At 43.5% G+C, this 20,193-nt stretch overlaps 1 protein-coding gene across 2 annotated transcripts; it reads right to left on the reverse strand.

Moving 5' to 3' along the window:
* Positions 1-2,381: 2,381 nt before the first annotated feature.
* On the reverse strand, positions 2,382-15,479 carry SERPINB2 (serpin family B member 2). Of its 2 annotated transcripts, none has more exons than XM_075532867.1 (8): positions 15,357-15,479; positions 11,459-11,635; positions 7,847-7,966; positions 6,516-6,644; positions 5,568-5,685; positions 5,095-5,237; positions 4,497-4,661; positions 2,382-3,375 (listed from the first exon to the last, which is right to left on the reverse strand). In XM_075532867.1, exons 2-8 carry the CDS (start codon positions 11,624-11,626, stop codon positions 2,971-2,973), a joined length of 1,248 nt encoding a protein of 415 aa, XP_075388982.1. In that variant the 5' UTR covers positions 11,627-11,635; positions 15,357-15,479; the 3' UTR covers positions 2,382-2,970. The 2 variants fall into 2 exon arrangements, with proteins under 2 accessions (XP_075388982.1, XP_075388981.1); XM_075532866.1 differs by having other exon boundaries at positions 15,243-15,362.
* Positions 15,480-20,193: the final 4,714 nt, after the last annotated feature.

The following is a 20,193-nucleotide window of genomic DNA, read 5'->3' on the forward strand; positions in this document are numbered from 1 at the left end:
CCATGAATTGTCACTTCGTGCAGGCCTCTGACCTTCTGCTAACTGGTTGAATATTTAAATGTTGAAACGAAACCCAGTGAAAAGCGCTATTTTGGAATTCTCTAGGGAACCAGACACGTGGCAGGAAATCTCACTGTGCCTTCTTGGCTTGTGCTGAGTAGATAAGCTGCCCACACTGCTGCAGGATGATTGTTGGCTAAAAGTGTCCTTTGGGGTCTCACAGAGAGGGACTGCTCATCTTCTTGACCAACAGCAGTCAAACAGGACTGACACATCTGCTTGTGTCGGCTCACTGTGGGCATGGGGCGGGTTGGTTATGCTGAATTCCAGGCATGCATGTGGCTTCTATTGAATCAGCCAAGAAATTCTTTGATCTCTTTAGAGTCTCGAAGTAGGTTTTATTTACTTTGTCTCCAAAATCTTCTCTATATTCCCAGTCATTTTATTAAAATTTGCAAATACAGATGTGCTACCTAATTAGTAAGATCATGCTTGAGCATTACAGGCATGCCTTGAACACAAGTGCCTGAGCACCACAGTTAAATGAATATCAAAATTATGCTTGTCACGTGGATATTTTTCATTTCCCAGTGCAAATAAGTTACATTTACACTTTACTGTATAGTCTATTCAAATGTGCAATAGCATTATGAAAATACATTGTCATGTTGTGAGAATTACCAAAGTGCAACAGAGGCCCAGTGAGCACATACTGTGGGAGGAATGGCGCCAGGAGATTTGTTCTGCGCAGGACTGAGGGATGATGCCGGGGAGGAACAGTCAGCAGACCAGACTTCCAGAAGAATGAGCAGATCTGCCTTCGAGAAAATACAGCCTTAGGAATGGGGCTGCTGAGACGGCATCACATCTACGTTGGATGGGTCCCTGGAGTAGGACATCGTGCTTGGAAAAACAGAGGGTCAGTAAAAAAGAGGATGTTCCTCAACAGAATGGACTGTCACCAGGCCACAGCAATGGGCTCTCACCCGACCATCCAGGTAAAGATGCCGGAGGAGCTTTCTCCGGTTGTAAGTAGGTAATTGTGAGTTAGAGACAACACGACAGCATCTCACAACTCTCATTGCAGCAGACTGCCAAGTCTGTTCACTCTGGAGTGGCTGGTTGCTTGTTGCTTGTTTGGTTAGGAGCCAAGTGGATGCTTAATCGTTGTGCCACTGAGTCCTAAAGGGAAAGTACTATTTCCCACTTAGCATAAAAAAAATGAGATTCCTGGTTCTTAGATGGACCATGTGTGCGGGTTAGAATTGATACTTGTTTTGAGGTCACATCTCTACACAGGATGCCATAGTGGGTCAATATTTCCAGCCCTTTCAAGATGTGCAGTGGGTGCCTGGAGAACATTTCCAGTTTCCAGGCCCACTCTACGCCAGGCTCTGCAGCTAATTCATGTGCACAATATGCTGTAGTTCTCAGTTAAGCTCTGAGCTTTCAGTTCTCAGGGCTTAAAGTAAGTTCTGCCCAGCCCCTGACCACCGAGCTCAGCCTCACCCCGTAAGTGTCATCGCTGGTATGCAAAACACACACCCTTACAAGGAACTGCCAGGGCTCCCTTGGGCTGCCACAACCAAGTGCCACAAACTGGGAGGCTTAAAACAACAGCCATTTGTTTTCCCGTTGTTCTGAAGGCTGGGTTATGGAACACCGAGCTTTCAGCAGGACTCTTGCCCTCTCTGAAGCCTCTAGGATCGTGCTTGCCCCTTTCCACCGTCTGCTGTTGCCCGCTTTATGAAATCCCTGGGATTGTGGATGTATCCTTCCACTCTCTGCCTCTGTTACAACATGCAACGTCCTTTTGTGACTTGTTTTCTTCTCTTCATCTAAGTGTGCCTGCCATATTGGATTAAAGCCCACACCACCCCAGGGTCACCTCATTTTAACTATTGACATCTGCAATCACTACTTCCCACAAGGGCCCCATTGACAGCTCAGAGGTCAGGACTTGGACCTTTCTTTGAGGGAGGCACAAATCACTGCATTTCAAGGAGCCTTCCCTTGTTTCCCCTCATGCCCAGAGCATCTCCTTTCCTCTGCACTCTCAGCTGAACGGCTATGACCTTGATTCTATGTCCCGACCAGTGGGTTTGATGTTTGCCCTTCAGGTCCTGCAGTGCCAACTTCTTTCCTCTGAAGACAATGTCCTACATTATTCATCTGAATTGCTCTGTAATTTGCTGCTGTCAAACGGCAAATCTATGCCAAGACACTCCCAACTTGGAGTGTCCCTTCGAGAAGGGCCATTAGGCCCTCTGCTCCTCTGTCCTATCTGTCCTAGGTGTCCATCAATGAGCTTCACTTCTGGCAATCCTGAGCCACAGGTCTTCAGACCTGTAGACTCAATGAAGGGCAAGACACAAAGGGGCTTTAGGTAAAAACATTTATTTATTGTTTAGTTAAGTTTCCATAAGTTACAGGCACATCTGCAGGCTACATGTTTCTGGAATTGCATAGAGTATTTATTCGCCTCCTCTGTTCAAAGGTTTCTTCCAGGGATTTCCAACAGAAGGAGCTGGAAACGCACATGTTATAAAAAGAACAAGTTAACACATTGTCATACATCGAACACGATCGATCATTTGCTTCTGTGGCTCTATCAGTTACATTAAATAATCAGTGAACAATTATTTTAAAAATCTCACCATTACGCATCATATAAAAGAATAAATAACACAGTGAAAGGTATTACTGACGGAGTAAAGCAGTCGAGAGAAGGAACCAAAGAGACCCAGAGGAGGAAGGGGTTGCCATGTTTGGAATGGAGAGTGTGTCTGGTTGCTCATATATTTGTCATTAGTGTGACTGACATCACTAGTCAATTTTAAATAGAGAAGGTTGTTCAGAGACACAAAAATACATAGAAAAAAATCTCCAAAATGTTGTCCCTGGAGTTCACCATCCTGAAGCGGACAACTCATGCCACAACCTCTGATGCAAACACAGAACATTTCCATTTTAGGGTGAGGCATATCTACCCAGAAAGAGGATGCTTTGGGTATTTGGATCAGTGATTAAGAAGAGGAAAGGGTGGTCTGCCACAAACTGTGGGCCTCCGTGGCCAGTTCTGCCAGTCATAACGCCCCCAGTGCCAGCAGCCGCTTCGGTACCCTCTTCATTAACATCCACCGTGGCTTGGTGGTATACCTCAGACAGGAACAGGTCCTTTCCCTCTGTCATCCCTAAGAAATTGGCCTGGCCTTTGCTAAAGGCATCACGCATGCCCATGCTTTTCAGAATGGACTTGAGTTTGTAACGCTCTTCCAACTTGAACTTGGGCATGTACACTTCAACGTCATCTTCTCCCATTGTGTCTTTGCTGGTCCACTTGCTGAGGTTCTCGTAGGTTAGCGCCTCTTCCAGCTGCAATTCCAAAAATTACCAGTGAGTGTTCGTTGGTTTGTTTTAAAAGGGTAAACAACTCTACTTAACTTTAATATGGAAAACATTGGCTTTGCTTCAAGGTTAAGTCCAAAAGTATTGCTACAAGATGATAGAAAGCATCATTAAAGAAAATTATTTCAATAATAAGTTCTTATTTCTCAGCATGTCCTTCATCTAGATATATTCCCTGGAAGGTAGTGTTTCCATCTCTCTGACTTTTCTCTGGAGATTTCTTCGCTCTAATTTATACCATGTCAAAATGCAGTTTTGACCCTCAAGGGGCTTACATCGTGTCTCTTTTAAACTTCCTGTTAGTAAGGAGAACAAAAAGAGTGCTGAAGGCACAAGATCAAAGGTTTAGGTGGAATAGGGGAGGTTTCCCCAATGAACTGTCAGCAGGAAGCTCTTGTTCATCTTGGAAAATGAGCTGGTATGGAATTGGGTTGGAAAAGAATTCCTCTGTCTGCACTACTTTTTCTGCCAGTGAAGTGTTGGGTCTCCTTACCATCTCTTAAGAATAAGCTCCTATGACTGACCTATGCCATTCAAGCAAATCTATCAAGACTTATCCCTTTGACATATATAAAAAAGAGAGTCAGCATCGTCTTCAGAGCTAATCTCTCTGCTTTCATTTCAACTAGCCCAGCAGATCTCTTCCAAAGCCACGTTTTGGTTAGACACTTTTTGGGAAAGACATTCTAATGAGACAAAGACAAATGTGATGCTGAGAGAACTTCCATGTAGCCCACCCCCCACCCCTGCCCTGAGCACAGAGGCTGGCTGAAGCATGTGTGGTTTGGAATAAAGCCGGGGGGGCCTGAACTGGGACCCTATGAGCAATACTCTTTCTTGGATTGACCTTCGTACACTGTAGGTGAGCTAAACATGTGACAGCATGGCAAAACGTGTGCAAGCAGGGGGCATGCATAAAAACATTTTAGTCTGAACCAGACACTTGGATCGGAGGTTGCAGACATGGAATATTTCATCCCAACTTCTGTGAGAAGCTGCATGCTCTTGCCTACATTGTAGACATATTCATCCCCAAACAGGGAGGTTTCACCCCAGAAGTGGAAAACAATCAACTTGGAATGCCTTACCAACTCCAAGCCCGTGGACTCATTAGCGATTTCATCGGGAAGCAGCAGGAACATGCTGATGCCTCCGGCATAGGGGAGCTCCAGAATCTGAGTCTTGAGGTCCTCCAGGTACCCGATGTTCAACTTTGCGTGCAGCATCATCATCTGCACAGGTTTGCGCTCATTCTGAAGTTTTTAAAAAGTGAATATGAACGCCGAGAGCAAGGGATTTACAGTGAAGCATGAAAACAGCTGTGGGTTCCGGATTTTCTTTTCAAACGGATTTTAAAACACACAGATTAGGTATGTAATTAATCTAGTGGGCGCTTTGATTTTACCTGGGTTGTCAAGCTTAAACCTATTGTTATGATGGATAGGAATCATAATAAGGAAATGCCACTCCAACCCATGGTGGTGAAGGGGGACCTGCTGCATTTCTGTGCTTGGTGCCAGGTGGACCATGAGGAAGCAGGGATGGCCCCAGGGCCCAGCATGCTGAATGGCCCCAACTGTCTCCTAGCACCCACTTCACATAATGACCTGGTCTTGGGAACCCAGCCATCTTGGTACTCAAGGAATGAATGTGTGTGTGAAGAAGATGCTTCAAGTTTCCTCTTACCGCATTCACACGGAAAGGATAAAGCCCATCTAGTTTCTTCTGAAATGGAGTTTTCCATTTTCCTTTGAAGTAGATGGCATTCAGTAGGACCATCCTGGTCTCTTCATCCACGGAACCTTCTGGTAGCAGGTTTGGGATTTTACCTACAGAAACCATGACATCTATTTAATCAAGACCTGGGAAGCTACTATGAGTTCTTGAGTCTTTCAAGCACAACTCCTCAGAGATCTATGACTTGCAAGCTTCCTCCCCCACCCTTTTAGCTTCATTTGAAGCACAGACTTCTCAAGTTTTTCAGAGGTACAAAATCCAAACGAAAACGCAAAAATATGTATTAGATTTAAAACTTAGATTTGGTACCACATTTTGAATGGATATTTTCATTTCCCATGGTTGGATTTTACAGCTGTATCTCAGGTACTTAATTCAGAATGGAATGAAAGGGAGGAACTGACCAGGCTCCTTGGATTTACCTTTAGTTTGAGTCTTGACCCAGGCATTGATCTTTTCTCTGGCTTCCTCTGCACATTGCAGGAAGTTCACTGCCTGAGGTTGTGTAGAGTAATATTTCTTAGATAGTTTCATGTATTCCTGTAAAGCAAGAAAATGGCAAGGTTATACAGAATTACAGAGGAAATAGATGGAATTTCATGGAAGGACGTGATCCCTTTGCTAGCAGGCAGACACAGGATTGGGACTTTCTGACCAACGTGCAACACCTATCTTCCTCTTCTCCTGGCCCGCTGCCATCAAGTCATTTCTGACTCATAGGGAGCCTACAGAACAGGGTAGAACTGCCCTTGTGAGCTTCCGGGACTCACTCTTTACAGGCGGAGAAAACCTGATAAATGTGTCGTCACTTTCAAGTGATTGAACCAATCCCTACTCGCAACAAATTCAACTTTTAAAAACAGAAACAATGAGCGTCAAACCCTTTATTGTAATATGTCAGGTTAAATACAACCACGTGCACCGTTTCTAACTCATCTACAAAGTCAACCCAATGACTTCCAGATACAGGACTGACGCTTGTTCATCACGCCGCCGCTGTCTGCGCTCTATCTGCCTGCATGGCCCCTCTCCAATGTTCTCTTGCTCTGTCCATAGCTGACAGGCAACAGCCCTGGAGTCCACGCTAACTCCCAGCCACCCTCTGTAACTGCAGAAAGAAATTGTGTCCCATCCAGAATCATCCTCACACTCATGAGAGTATGAGCCCATCACTAGGGCCCTTGGGCCAGTCCACCTCGCCATGTCTCCTTCTCCCTTGCTGTGCCTGGAGGATGGGGGTCTTGCAATCAATCTTAATGCACTAAGGTTCTACTTTGCACGTGGGCTATCTTTGCAGCCAGTCCTGGGGAGCCTGTGTGGATTGTACTGGTCTAAAGTGGGTACATGTTCCAATGACAGGTTTCACTTACTTCCTTGAATTTTGTTGACTCATCGCCAAATAGCTGGTTTATGGTCTCCAGTACATAATCTCCAGTGGATGAATTGAATGCAGAGATGAGAGACTGGAAAGATGAATGGATTGCATTTCCAGCTTGTTCCTTAAACAGAAAGAAATGATTCCCTTTATATACCACATGCCTACTGACCAAGAAATTTCTAAAGCAATCATTTTATTTTCAATGTGAAAATTAGGTGCTATTTCAAATGTACACTTCTTTTCTGGTGCTTCAGAGGAACCTTTGAGAAAGTTTTGATAAGGATATTGTGCAGTAAAACTAATATATTTTCCCTATTTGTTTCCCATTGTGCTGTGCCTCTGCAGGCCTAGTAGTCTTCCGATCACGTGCTCAGCTGCTAACAAATGTCATGGAGGTTCAAACCCACCTAGATGCTCCCTGGGAAAAAGACTCCCCGGAGATCTTCCATAAAGATGGGTTTCTGAGAATTCCACCTTGGTAATGGTTTTAAAAGGTTGACATAGTGTCTGTAGGTCCCAGTTTACCATTAAGGAGTTGACTGTCCGGTGAAAAACCTGGGTTTTAGAAAGCTTTTGAAGTGAATGGGGAAAGGGATCTCCAGTCTCAGGTGTGTAAGCACTCACCAGACCAGGGGTCACAGCATCACCTGGGAGTGGAGCTGAGGGTGGAGCCATCCAGCTGGACTGCCAAGGGGCCATAAAGATATGGATGGTTCATCATAGTGCAGGAGCCCTCTCTGTTCACCTAACTCATAATTTCTTGGGGGTAAATGGAGCCTCAGGACTCCCAGGAAGGAATCAAGGGCAATAATACCAAATAACCTAACTCTTGACAGCGATTTTGGAAGTTGGTCATCAACAGGAGCAGGGATATATCCAGTTCCTGCCATCTGATTGAATAACTGTGCTGAAATCAGGCATCACTGATTAGAGAGAAACAGGTCAGTAGGCCCCCTGAAGTTAGCAGAGATGGTCCTCAACTACGTGCCATACCTTACCTTGTTCCATCTGGAAGTTGGCCTTACTACAGGTATAATCTCAAAGTCTCCACCGGGACTTCAGAATAAAGTGCACACCCAGTGAAGGGGATAAACTTAGAAAATGCCTTGGTTGAACGGTCAGGAAGTCTGGCATCTTCCCTGTTTCTGCCATTAATTAGCTTTGTGACCCTAGGAAATTCATTTTCCTGACTCCAAGTATTGAGTTTCTTTCTAGAAATGGGAGACATGGCACGGGTTCCTTCCCAACCAAACACTGTGGTCTTAAGACAACAAGAGTTTAGAATGAAAATATCAGAGAAATATGGATGTATGGGTTAGATACCTGCAAAATGGCATCAGGATAAGTTGTGTTTTGGATCTGCTGTCTGATCTCACAGCCGGTGAAATTCTTTGGGCTCACGGGAGCAATCACACGCTTTCCAACATTGCTAAACTGCAGGACCTACAATTGGAATCACAGAGACTGGTTACACTTAATACTTTTAAATAGACCATCAGGCACCTCTTTGTGTTTCTAGGGAGGAAGGTGTTGTTTTTGTTGTTGTCATTTGTGATTACTTTTAAATAGTCTGGTTGGTGACCACCAGGTACCTCTGTGTTTTGGGGAGGTGTTTGCTTATTTACTTCTGTGTTTATTTCATTTTGTTTGGGGGTCTAATTTCTTTCCTTTATTTGTGGGGTGTAAGCACAACCATTCCATTTAAAATCAATTGTTAAACTGTTAACTGACCCCAAGACAAAATTGATACTGGTGGGATTTTTTGATAAGCTCTACATCTATGACATGTGCCAACTAACTCAAAGTGCCCCAAGAGGAAATATCATCATGTGTTTTGTACTCATCTGCTTCTGGCCCATTTGGTCAATGGCTAATTAGGAGTCCTGGTGGTGTAGGGTTACAAGTTGGATGGAGACCCACATGGTCAGCAATTGGAAACCACCTCGTAGGAGAAACCAGCTCCTCGGGAGAAAGGCGGGACTTTCTACTCCAGTAAACAATTACAGTTTCAGAAACCCTCAGGGTGGTCACTGTGAGTTGTCATCGACTCGATGGCAGTGAGATGTGACAATTTATCACTTCTTTCATAAATCACCATTTAACCCATACATTTCTTGAATAAAATGCTAAGGTTTTAAACGCAATAATAAGGATAACTTGAAATCTTAAAACTTTATATTCAATAGTTGTACATATGCATACATTTCTACCTGTCAAAATCTCTCAAGTCAAAGTCCCTTTAAGCTTGACAAAGGGTCGGGCAGTGGTAACGAGGATCGCAAAATCACCTACATTATCACTGTGCTCAGGCACAGAGAAACTAATGCCCATTGGGGACGGGGTGGGATGTTACAGGAGCATATGAGCCTCTTTAGCTTGTGACAGTCAGAACTCTGGCCCCTGTTATGAATTGAATTATGTCCCCACAAAATCAGAGTTGGTGTTGTAAACTAACCTTGTGCTTACGGTTATGATCCCATTTGGGACTGGCTTGTCTTTGCAACGTTAATGAGGCAGGATTAGTGCAGGGTATGAGGTGAGTCAATATCTTACAACATGTGCAAAGGGGAGATTAGGCCAAGCTTCATAGTAGAGATGGGGAAAGAGAGATGCCAAATCACAATAGGATGGTTCAGGAGCCGGCGCACAGAGACAAGGATCTTCCTCCAGAGCCAGCACAGAGAGAACAGAATCCTCTATAGCTAACACCCTAAATCCAATTGTCTGGCCTCCTAAATTGTGAAAGAAGTATTTTGTTTATTAAAGCTCCTCAGCTGTGGTGTTTGTTACAGCAGCACTAGAAAACTAAGACAACCCTATCATGCTGATTCTCAACCCCTTCTCCCAGCAAGAATCAGTTAGTCTCAGTACTGCAGCTTGACCCTGCCTCTCTGGACTCGCCGCAATGTCCTTTGGGACATATTAGTCCCGCAGCATATCCCCATAGAGTCCACGTTGAGAAATTTCTGATCTCCTAAGTAGATCAATGGTTGGGGTTGTGCTAATCCACTAAGTACAAAGGTGTCCAGTCAGTGTGCAGGGAAGCCCCAGGCTTGACAGTAGAGATGTTTGGGTTCATAAAAGCTTTTGTGTGTCTCCTTCTGCCCCCCACATGTAGAGTTGATAGTTCCTGTAACTGCGTCTCTGGTTATCCTCTGGTGTTGTGGCTGTTGTTGTGTGCTGTGGAATTGATCGTGACTCAGAGGAGACTGCCCAGAGGCTTTCCAAGGCTGTAATCTTTATAGGAGAAAACCTTTAGATATTTTCTCCCAGGGAGTCGCTGGTGGGTTCAAAGCCACCTTTTGATTGGTAGTCAAACATTTAACCATTGACTCACCAAGACTCCTTTCTAAGGAAATGCTGCTGCTTATCAGGAGGGTGCCTGACTGCCAAGATGCTTCCCTGAACCCCTGCAAAGGCCAGGGTAATGTCTCTTCCGGGTGGGCATTTGAGATGGTCCCAGTCATGCTGAAGATGCAGAACACATATCCATTTCTACAGGGCGTGACTATGGCCTTGACCTAAGCATAGGAACTTGGGAAAAGATTCTTACTGACCCACTGATCTCAGAGTCTATACCTTCTATGTACGCTTCTCTGCTTACACCAACTCTACTACCTCCACCACGCCCAAGTACCAACCACCTGCACCAGCAGTGCCACGTCCCAACTGCGTGGTCTCTCCTGCCCTAATTCCTTCATGTATAAGTTGATCTGGAATATCACCTATCTCACAGGATTTTGTGACTATTATGACAGCAGATTCATAAAAAGCTCCAAATCTACTGGCAGAGACATTCATAAGTATTGGCGACTCTTGCCACTATGACTCACAATTGTATTACATATCATCTCTGTTCTTCAGAACTGTCTTGTAGAGGATGTATTTTCATTTCCTTTTATCGATGAAGCAGCTAAGGCTCAGGGTTTCCATGCTCTTGTTCAAGTCTGGTCAGTGGGAAAGCCAGGGCTGTAAGACAGAAATGTCTGTGCCCACAGGCCCTGCCTCCTCCATGAGTGAATAGCTCTTCTCCTCACTTTTTTTTGGGGGGGTAATACATTAGCTTTTGACTGAAGAAGATTCGTAAGGAGCCTTAATAAACTTCTTGACTATGCTCCAGGGCTCCAAGCACAGTCTACAGAAAAGCTGTATTGTGCTCCAAATGATCAACATGTTCACGTGAAAATTGTGTTGATCATGAACGAAATAAACGTCTTCTTCACATTGGAAAAGCCAGCGCCCCATTTTCTTAAAATGCTGTCAATAATTCACTCTCTGTTCTTTCTGCAGCAGAGAAACCAAAGGGGAAGGAGATCTGCAAAGTGTTGAGCAATTGAGCCTCTGTGCCAACTGCCATGAGCACGGGAGTGAGGCACCATCGGGGCTCCTCCCATGCCATGATTGGCCAACATCCTCTCTGTGAAATGCCTTTGGCTCAAATAAGACCTAATGTAAACGGGTCGCTGTGTCTCTGGAAAGAGGTATCTTTATCCAGGTACAACCTCATGGGAAAATGGAAAGTAACCAGAGGCAGTTTGGTGTGTCCCAAAACACAGTGCTTGGGGGACATCAGGATCTGGGCTTGAAAGCCTTTGATTCTCATGTTTCTCTACACGTCTATGAATGTGAATGAACTTGAGTGGACTCCAAGTCATAGCATCCCTATAGAACCTAGTAGAACTTCCCCTTTGGGCTTCTAATACTTTAAATCTTCACAGAAACAGACTCATCTTTCTCCCATGGAGCAAATGAGGGATTCAAACTGCTGATCTTACGATTCCCTCAGGGCTCCTTCATGTCGCCACAGTGGCTGCATTACTTGCACGTTATGGTCACCAACTTGTTATGATCATGGTGTCCTGAATATAAAGTACGCGCAATCCCACCAATTCAGGACTCACTTGGCCCTAACGCCAACCTTCAACACGAACTCACCTGAGCCATTTGGTTGGCCGTGTTTCCCCTGGCACCCAAGTAGACCATGGCCATGGTGGATGAGATGCTCCATGGGGAGAAGAAGAGATTCTGGGTGGGGGTCGTTTCCATCAGATGCTTGAAGAAATTGAGGGCAAAGATGGTGTTTGCCACATAAAGGTCCTCCATTCTTTCAATCTAGAAGAAAAATGAGGAAGGGGTCTCAGCTTTCAAAGGCAACTCAATAGTTTGGGTGAGGTCAGCAGAAGAGTCGAGGGTGCACCCTGTCTAGGAGGGTTCCCTCTGTTCTTCCTCCCTGGCCTGGAATGAGGAAAAGCAGAGCTGGCTTTCTGGTCATGTGACCAGTGTGGGTCTCCAGGTTCCCACACTTGGTTGAATGCTCTGCTATCATAATAATAATCATTAACCATGAGGCCCTGGACATTATGTAACTGGGGAGCTGGGGAAAAGTGATATGATGTGTAGTGACACTTGAGGGCACTCCATGTAACCATGGTGACAAGGACAGCAATTATTGCACTCTTCCTGATAAGGAGGCACTGTTCAACACATTTTGCCTGGACGAGCCATTGAATCCTCACCGGAACCTTATGAGGAAGGCGCTGCTGTACCTGCTTCACAGGGAAAGAAACTGCTAGAGATAAGTTTAGAACATTTACCTGTGTCACTCAACTGTACTTGGCAGAGCTAAGGACTGATGCTAAGTAGTCAGTTCTAGGATCATTTTCAATCTCTGTGCTGCACCCACCACAGACCATGTACCACGACACACCTTTCCTCACAGACAAATACCCTCATGGCCAAATGTATGTCACATGCATGTAGGTCCTCGTTGGCCACAATCTTTTTTCAATTCCCCTAATTCTAGAAGTGATTTAAGCCCATTGTGGGAAGGTTCGTACCCTCACCCAGATCTCACACACTTGCTATAGAATGACTTCTTATGCTGGGAATTTGGGGGCTTTGATGTTCACTGATGTGAGCTCAGGGATAGCCTTGCATTCCACACAGCTACTCACCCCTTAGGGAGTGTCACTGCCACACAGCACTGTAAGGACCATCTAAGGATAAGAAACATGTACCCTCGACTTATCAGTCATCTGGACATAGACAGGCATGCTGTGCTTGCGACCTACGGCTCCGGGTGCAGCTGGATAGTTGGATACACCCGTGGGCGGTGGGTTATCTGTTGGCGTGACTAATGACCATGCTTTCGCCTGTGTGTTACTCTTTCATAGTGGCTTGAAGCAAGCCCTATAATTATCAAAATGTATACATATACCGAACAAAGGTGACACTCATCATTCCCTGGGAAATCTCTTATGACAGTGGCTTCCCAGAGTTGGGGAGGGTGCTGGGAGTCTCCAGGACAAGGCTATCTACAGCTGGGACCTACGCCCTAATCCCAGGATGTCTCCTGTGACCACCTGGTGAGTAAATTCTGACTTTTTCAGAAGGTAATTGCAATGGGTATCAAAAGGTCTCATCCAAATTGGTATTTTATCGAGGAAAAATAGTCAATCGAGTAAAACGTGTCTCCTGTCTCCATAATCTTCCCAGGATTTTCAAAGATGCTAGGTCACACGCACAAGATCACACAGCTTCACCCCCAGCTCTAAGGAAACCAACCCTTTCCAAAGCCCTCACTTCCTGCTGAAGTGTAAGAGTGTAAGAGTGAAGTGTAAGAATTTCAGCAAGTTACATCAGCTTGAGAAATGCTCAAAAGAGGAAATCAAAAGAGGAAAGTGGTGAGCCTGCCATCTTCCTAAAGGTTTGTTAAGTAAATAAGTAAACAAACCCCCCAAAATCACTATTGTGTTTCCCTTGCTTCATCATAAAAGGTGAATTAACTTGGGCAGCTCAGGTATTTGTTTCTTCTTTCTTTTCCTAATCAAGAACTGTCTTTCTAATCAATCAGCCTCCTTTCTAACCAATCGGCCTGATTGCATAGGTCTTTATTGATCAATTGTCACAATACTGTCCTTAGAAACTTTAGAGTATTAATAGCACAAATGAGATTTTTGTATTTCTACGTAGACATGTATAAAATAAATCAGATATAGCAGAGTTCATCAAGCTGCAGAATTCAACGTTTACTTTGCCACAGATGAAACGGAAGTGTCAAGAGATAATTTCAAAGAGCTCATAGTCAAGTTAGGTTTCAGGTGGCTTATTGAGAACAAAAGTAATCAGACAGAGCAAAATGATCTCAGATGCAGTTAGTTCTTTCAGAAAAGAGCTTAACCCAGATTCCTTACCCTGCAGATCTATCTATCAGTCTGAGTGGCTACTAAAGGAGGAAAATTAAAACTGGGGTGGACTTGGAGTATTTAATGACTTCCAAGTTCATTTCAAGCATAAAAAATAAAAAAGCTTAAATTGTATATAGCAATACAAGGTGCTACAACTTGATTTGACATTTAAAAAATAATATCTGACAGTTTATACTGCAGTTATCAATTTTTTCAGTTACAATTTTTCATTGGCATACTTGTTTTCCCAAGAAAGCCTAGTCGTTCCTGTTGGACCAACAAAACAATAAAAATGTAAGTTGCATAGCTGGTAGGTTTCAGAGTCTAGACTAGATCTCAGCCCTGGGATACCAAGACTAGTGCTTTTCCTACAAACTCTTCTGAGGTTCCAGGAAGTCATAGTCCTAGAAATCTATGAAGTCACAGGTATGTCATGTGTCCTGATTCTCAGACCAAACGGCTGCATTTGGGGATTCTGTAGCCACCATGGGAACCTGTGTAAGACAACATAAAAAAAGGAAGCCATGGAGTGATGCCATAGGCCAGCATCTCCCACAACAGGTAGGACCTGTTGGAAATTTCTTCACAGAGTCATAAGTTGCCCGACTTCATTGAATTCCAAATATGAAGTTCCCATGAACATTTCATATTATCTTTGGGAAGGGTGGGAAGAAAACACATCTTAGGGCTAGGCTTCCCAAGGTTTTTGCTGGCTCCCACAACACAAGGGAGCAGGAGTGCTCCTGAAACGGGGCCCTGCCAGTGGCCCTTGTCACTTTCTCTGTGGATCTGGATGTTAGCTGTCAGTTGGATCTAGTAATTAAGAATGAAAAATCTTTTTGTAACCACGCAGTGCAAACACTTGGAAACTGACCACAACAAACGATGAGAACTGCAAAGAAACAATCCATTTATGAAAATGTCTCACCCCAAATCACCAGGTTCCTCCCACAAATGTGTAACTAAACTAGTTTTTTGACTCCATGACTTCCATCCTGAACAATTGCCTGCTTATGTATTATTAGACCTTTTCTCAAATGGTATCCTCACTTAAGTCAACACAACAACTGATTTGTCTCTTTCACGGAATTAGCTTCACTGAATTGAACTCAATTCCTTGAACAGATTCCAGAACTCGGTCGGCCCTACTTAAAGGGCTGTTGAATTTCTCCAGGTTTTTGTGGTTCATCTTAGATGAAAACATGGACATCTTTGCCTTTGGTTTATAAACAATTTATAGGTTCTTTTCTATGGCCTAAATGGAAATATTTTAATTCACATTTATCTAGACATTGTCCCCAAATTAAGTGTCAAAACAGTAGCCAGTAACAAGCACACTCTAACTTGTTTCCTAACGTGGAGATTGCACCTGGAATGTGCAGTTTAGGTACATTAGAACCATGTGGCAGCACTTGCTGACATTTGAAATCCAAATGTAAGCCTTCCTGTGTGTATCATGGAAACCTTGAGCTAAAATATTTTCAGTAAAACAAGCAAACCAAGCAAAAAGACACCACTAAAGTTTTACTCACCCTGTAAACCATACCATCCTTTGATTTTAAATGTATTAACAATCCCAGTATAGAGAAGAGAAGAAAATGAATCTATTTTCCCCATAGGCAGGGCCATGGAAATTGTTGGAATACCTGGCTTTTCTCAGAGGTGTTGTCTGGCTGGAGCCGCTCCTCGGGGAGTTGTCATGGGTTAGCCACGGCGAAGCCTGGTTTTATAAAGCCCTGCCCCTCCCACAGAGCTGTTCTTGACTCTCCAATCCTTTGAGTGATTCAACATTTTCTCAGCTCTCACTAAAAATAGACATGCCTGGTGTAAAGGCAGGATTTGAGAAATCTATTGGAGAGAATGATGTCACTCAGAAACTGGGGAATTTGGCAATACGTATTCATGCCTGCCCAATTTCTTCAAAACTTGCGAGTCCCAATTGAAAGTCATCTCCTTCTCTAAGGGTGCTGATAATGAACCAGAGCACATTTTCCAGGGCACACTTTCTCCTGTCCTCCTCTCCGGCCATTTGGTGTGTGACCATCTGATGCCAGGAGATGACGCAGTCGTGCTTCCCTGGTGGAGCTCAGCCAAGAGAGTCATAGACTCCAAGCCAGAGTCCTGACCCCGCCAACACCAGCAACCACCTACAGCCAATTTCAATTCTTGGTGGTGGTGTTCTATGAGGTAATAATAAGTAAATGTTGTTTAAGCTCTTGCTAGATAGCATGAATCCTTCTGTTGTTTGCAACCCAAAGCATTCCTAAGTGGCACAGACTTGTGTGAAGAACAAATATGCTAAAGGCTGTTGAGCAGGTAGCACATTTGCAGGTAGCACATTTGCGGAACGGTGTGTGTCCTGCAGTACAGACCAGAGTGACTGCTGGCATCCAGGCTTGGGGTTTACCCTCCTCCCTAGAGCAGAGAAATTTTATAAACTTGGTATAAGAAGACTGCAGTGTTTTCACACTTCAAACAATTAGAGAAAGTTATAAAAGCCAAGCTATAACCCCCAGCCAAATTGAGTGGTGCCAATGCTAAGTGTCACAGGAAGGAAGGGAAGGACCGGATGAGTGTGTGCCAGGGTCTCAAGGGAAGCATTGCAGTACTTAAGTGGGGCTGGGGGGGTGGGGGATTGAAACAGGAAAACACAGAAAGGTCAGGCATGGGAAGCACAAAGCATGTTGCTTGCTTCTGAGTCAGCAGGGGAGCGAAGGCATGGAAAGAGGAAATCATCTTACAGAGGAGCAACAGACTGAGAAGAGAAGTGATTGGCATATGGTGGGCTTTGGCATTGTTGTTGAATCCCCAGGTCAATTGTGACTGACGAGTCTCTCTCCCCTGCTGGGTGGTCAGCGCTGTGAGATCAGGGACCACGATGGCTTCCCCCAATGACTAGTACAGGTGTTTGGCTCATATCAGATGCCTATCAGTTTGCTAACGGACCTGCTCACATTCAGCATATTGCAAAGCATCTCGATGCTCCCCTCGCTATGAGGTCCCCCTTGTAGTTCCCTAAGTCCCCACATCGTGTGATTCATTGGCAGACGAGTTCAAAATCAGAAAATTGCATCATCTCTGCATCAGAATAATGTCATCACTGAATGACACATGGACTAAAAGAGAAGTCCCATGCTGATATAAAAATACAATGCAATAATCTTATCTCAGAATGACTTTCAGTCAGATTCACTGAAGCACTGACTTAATAATCAAGATCCTTAATACGAATTAACTTTAGATAGTGTAACTCACATGAGATCAGTAAGTAACAATTGCTATAAGCAAGGCCAAGTGTGATTTCTATGATGTAAATTTGTGGGTTTCCTGGTTAAAATATCTTCCAGCAAAAATGGATAAATAAACTTTGGCGCAAACACTCATGGAATATTACGCAGTGCTGAAGAAGAATAGTGAATCTGCGCACCACCTCGTCACATGGATGCGACTGGAGAGCATCATGCTGCAGGAAATTAGCCAAGCCCCAAAGAACACAGATGGCATGAAACCACTCTTACAAAGAATCAAGGAAAGGGGTTCAAGCCAAAAGAAGCAGACTTTGATAGCTAACAAGGGTGGGAGCAAAGGAAGAGGCAGAGAAGTCACAGACTTAGGTGGCAGATAGCTGTTAACTCAGATAAAGGGGAAGGTAACGTACAAGAGGAAGATGGTAAAAAACGGATCACAATAACGCAGGAAATGGAGAGTCTTGATGAGTTGTTGAATGTAAAACTGCTTCTCTGCTCTGAAAACATTTACCTAATTAACTAGAAAATGTTCTAAATAAATAAATACAAACAGTATTAATAATGGGAGTGTGTGTGTAAACAAACAGCTTCCAGAAAACAGGTACTTCCTGAAGGATCTTAATCAGGGAACAATTGTCTCCTTTTATTGCTAGCAATCAAACTGAGTATGCTAATGACTCAGGAAGAAAGACTCCGTGTCTCTAAATTTGGAGGCTTTGACAGGTGAAAGTAGCCAGTGCAGGAGTTTCGAGGTGTGCAGTAGAGGAAGCAAAAGCACGAGGAGACTCTGAATGACATTGAACATTGACCAAGCCCACAAATAACAAAACTCACCTATTTTAAGCTAGTTTCCAGGGCCAGTCATGAGTATGAGAAAGTTTGAACATAAAACAGACCTTGTTGGAAGGGAGTGTAGCACTCCAGTTGAAGTATTTATCTTGTTGCCAAGAGATAACCTCAACAGAGCTTCGAGGGCTGGAAGGCTGTGGGAAAAAGATTCGATGACTCAGCTCTTTGGGAAGTTCAGTTGCCCTCCCAAGAGACTCAACATGCCAAAGGTATGCCGAGACGGACTACATTGTCAGTCACCTTGGAACACATGGTGAATCATTCCTTTGCTCATCATATATGTGAGATGAAACTCCGTGCTTAACCCTAATAGATTTCATTTGAGGGTCTAATGATACAACCTTGGATTCATGTAGCTTCAATCACAGGAATCGGTTAACTCTACATCATCTTGAAGGATTATTTATGGATACCTGGACGGTTTACGTGGTGTATGCAGTCTCAGTCTAGTCTCTATCAAAGTAAATATACATATATATAAAACCAAGCAATCACAGAAGGCATCCCCAATCCAGAAAACAGTATTTTTTTGCTTTACACTCTGAGGGGATTTATGAATTTTTCTTTAACTCAAAAGTCTCACTACCATTGAATCAACTCGTACTCACAGTAGCCCTTGAGAGTAGGGTAGAACCACCCTGCAGCTTTCTGAAACAAACTCTTTATGGGAGGAGAAGCTTTCATTGTCTGGTTGACACTATGCCACCTGAGCTCCTTTATTTATTTCCATGAGGGACGATAAAAATCAGAGACAGGTGAGCATCACTGTTAAAATACACACATGACTCACATTCGGATGTCAGATTATACCCTGTGTGAAATGACTGGGAGATTGATTGATATCCAGGATGGAAATATCCAAGGGAAATTAAATGAACTACAAGACAGTGATGCATATCATCCCAGGTTTGGACCAGAAATTTTAAGATAGCCTTATTTAGACTTGGGATACTACAAAGAGGCAGGAAGTGGAAATCATAGCTGCGTTATTAATGAGTCATCATACACTCAGTGGATGGGCAAGAAGATAGGAAAGCAAGTAGGATGCATGGGTGATGGAAGAGGAGGAAAAGAAGCTGACAACAAAGACACACACAATTCTCTCTCCAGCCTCAAGTCCTGCCAGACCTTTGTCCTGGAGGGACACCTACATTGAACTCTTCCATGGTCCTTCCAATTTCAGCATATACAAAGTTGATACAACCTTTCCCTCCCATCCCCCCATCTTCCACTTATGTACTTCATATCTTGTGAATGATGTCACTGTTAACTAGTCATCTAAGACAAAATCAGAAGTACATCCTTAATTCCCTTTTGGTAAATCTATGTCTTCATCAGTCATTTAGTAATTTCCTATCATTTTAACTTCAGTTGTTTTGGTTTGGGGTTTTTTATTTTTAATAGTTGGAGTGATTTTCTTTTTCTTTAAAACTATAGTCTCAATTGTGGTCTTCATGCTGTCCGCCTGGTTTTCCTTAGTATCTGATTCGTTCAAGGGAGGTTTACAGATAGCTTCAAAACATTGTCACATACTGAAAGCCTCAGTCATAAGGCAAGCCCTTCAGGTCTCAGGCACTGAAAATATGACTGAGGAAGAGGGACCTTCTCAAAGCAAAGTCAACCATATTGGCATGGACAGAGTAAAGCTTGAAGAGGTAAACCTTCAGGACCTTCACTTACTGATTGGGGTATGACTCAAAATGAGAATAAACAGCTGGGGGGAATAATCTAATATTCAGAACTTGGAATGTACAAACTATGAGTCTAGGAAAATTGGAAGTTGTCAAAAATGAAATAGAACACATAAGGATCAATATGCTAGGCATTAGTAAGCTGAAGTGGACTGGGATTGGCCATTTTGAATCAAAAGATCATATGGCGTGCTGTGCTAGGAATGACACAATCAAGAAGAATGTTGTTGCATTCATCATGCAAAATGACATCTGAGATCTATCTAGAAGTACAATACTCTCTATGGCAGGATAATGTCTATTCTCATACAAGGAAATCCAAACAATGTAACTAATATTTCAATTTTATGTACCAAATACTAAAACTAGTGATGAAGTACCTAAAGAATTCTACCAACATCTTCAGTATGAAATTGATCAAACAGGCAATTGAGGTGCAATGATAATTTTTATTGATTGAATGCAAAAGGTGTAAACAAAGAAGAAGGAACAGTAGTTGGAAAATATGCTCTTGGTGATAGAAACCAGGCTAGAGATCACAGGTTAGAATTTTGCAAGACCAACAACTTGTTCATAGCAAATACCTTCCTCAACACCACAAATGGTGACACACACATGGGCTTCTCCAGGTGGAATACACAAAAATAACATTGCCAACATCTGTGGGAAGAGATGATGGAGAAATTCAACATCAG

This window comes from Tenrec ecaudatus, chromosome 15, assembly GCF_050624435.1.
Source record: "Tenrec ecaudatus isolate mTenEca1 chromosome 15, mTenEca1.hap1, whole genome shotgun sequence".
Taxonomy (NCBI): domain Eukaryota; kingdom Metazoa; phylum Chordata; class Mammalia; order Afrosoricida; family Tenrecidae; genus Tenrec; species Tenrec ecaudatus.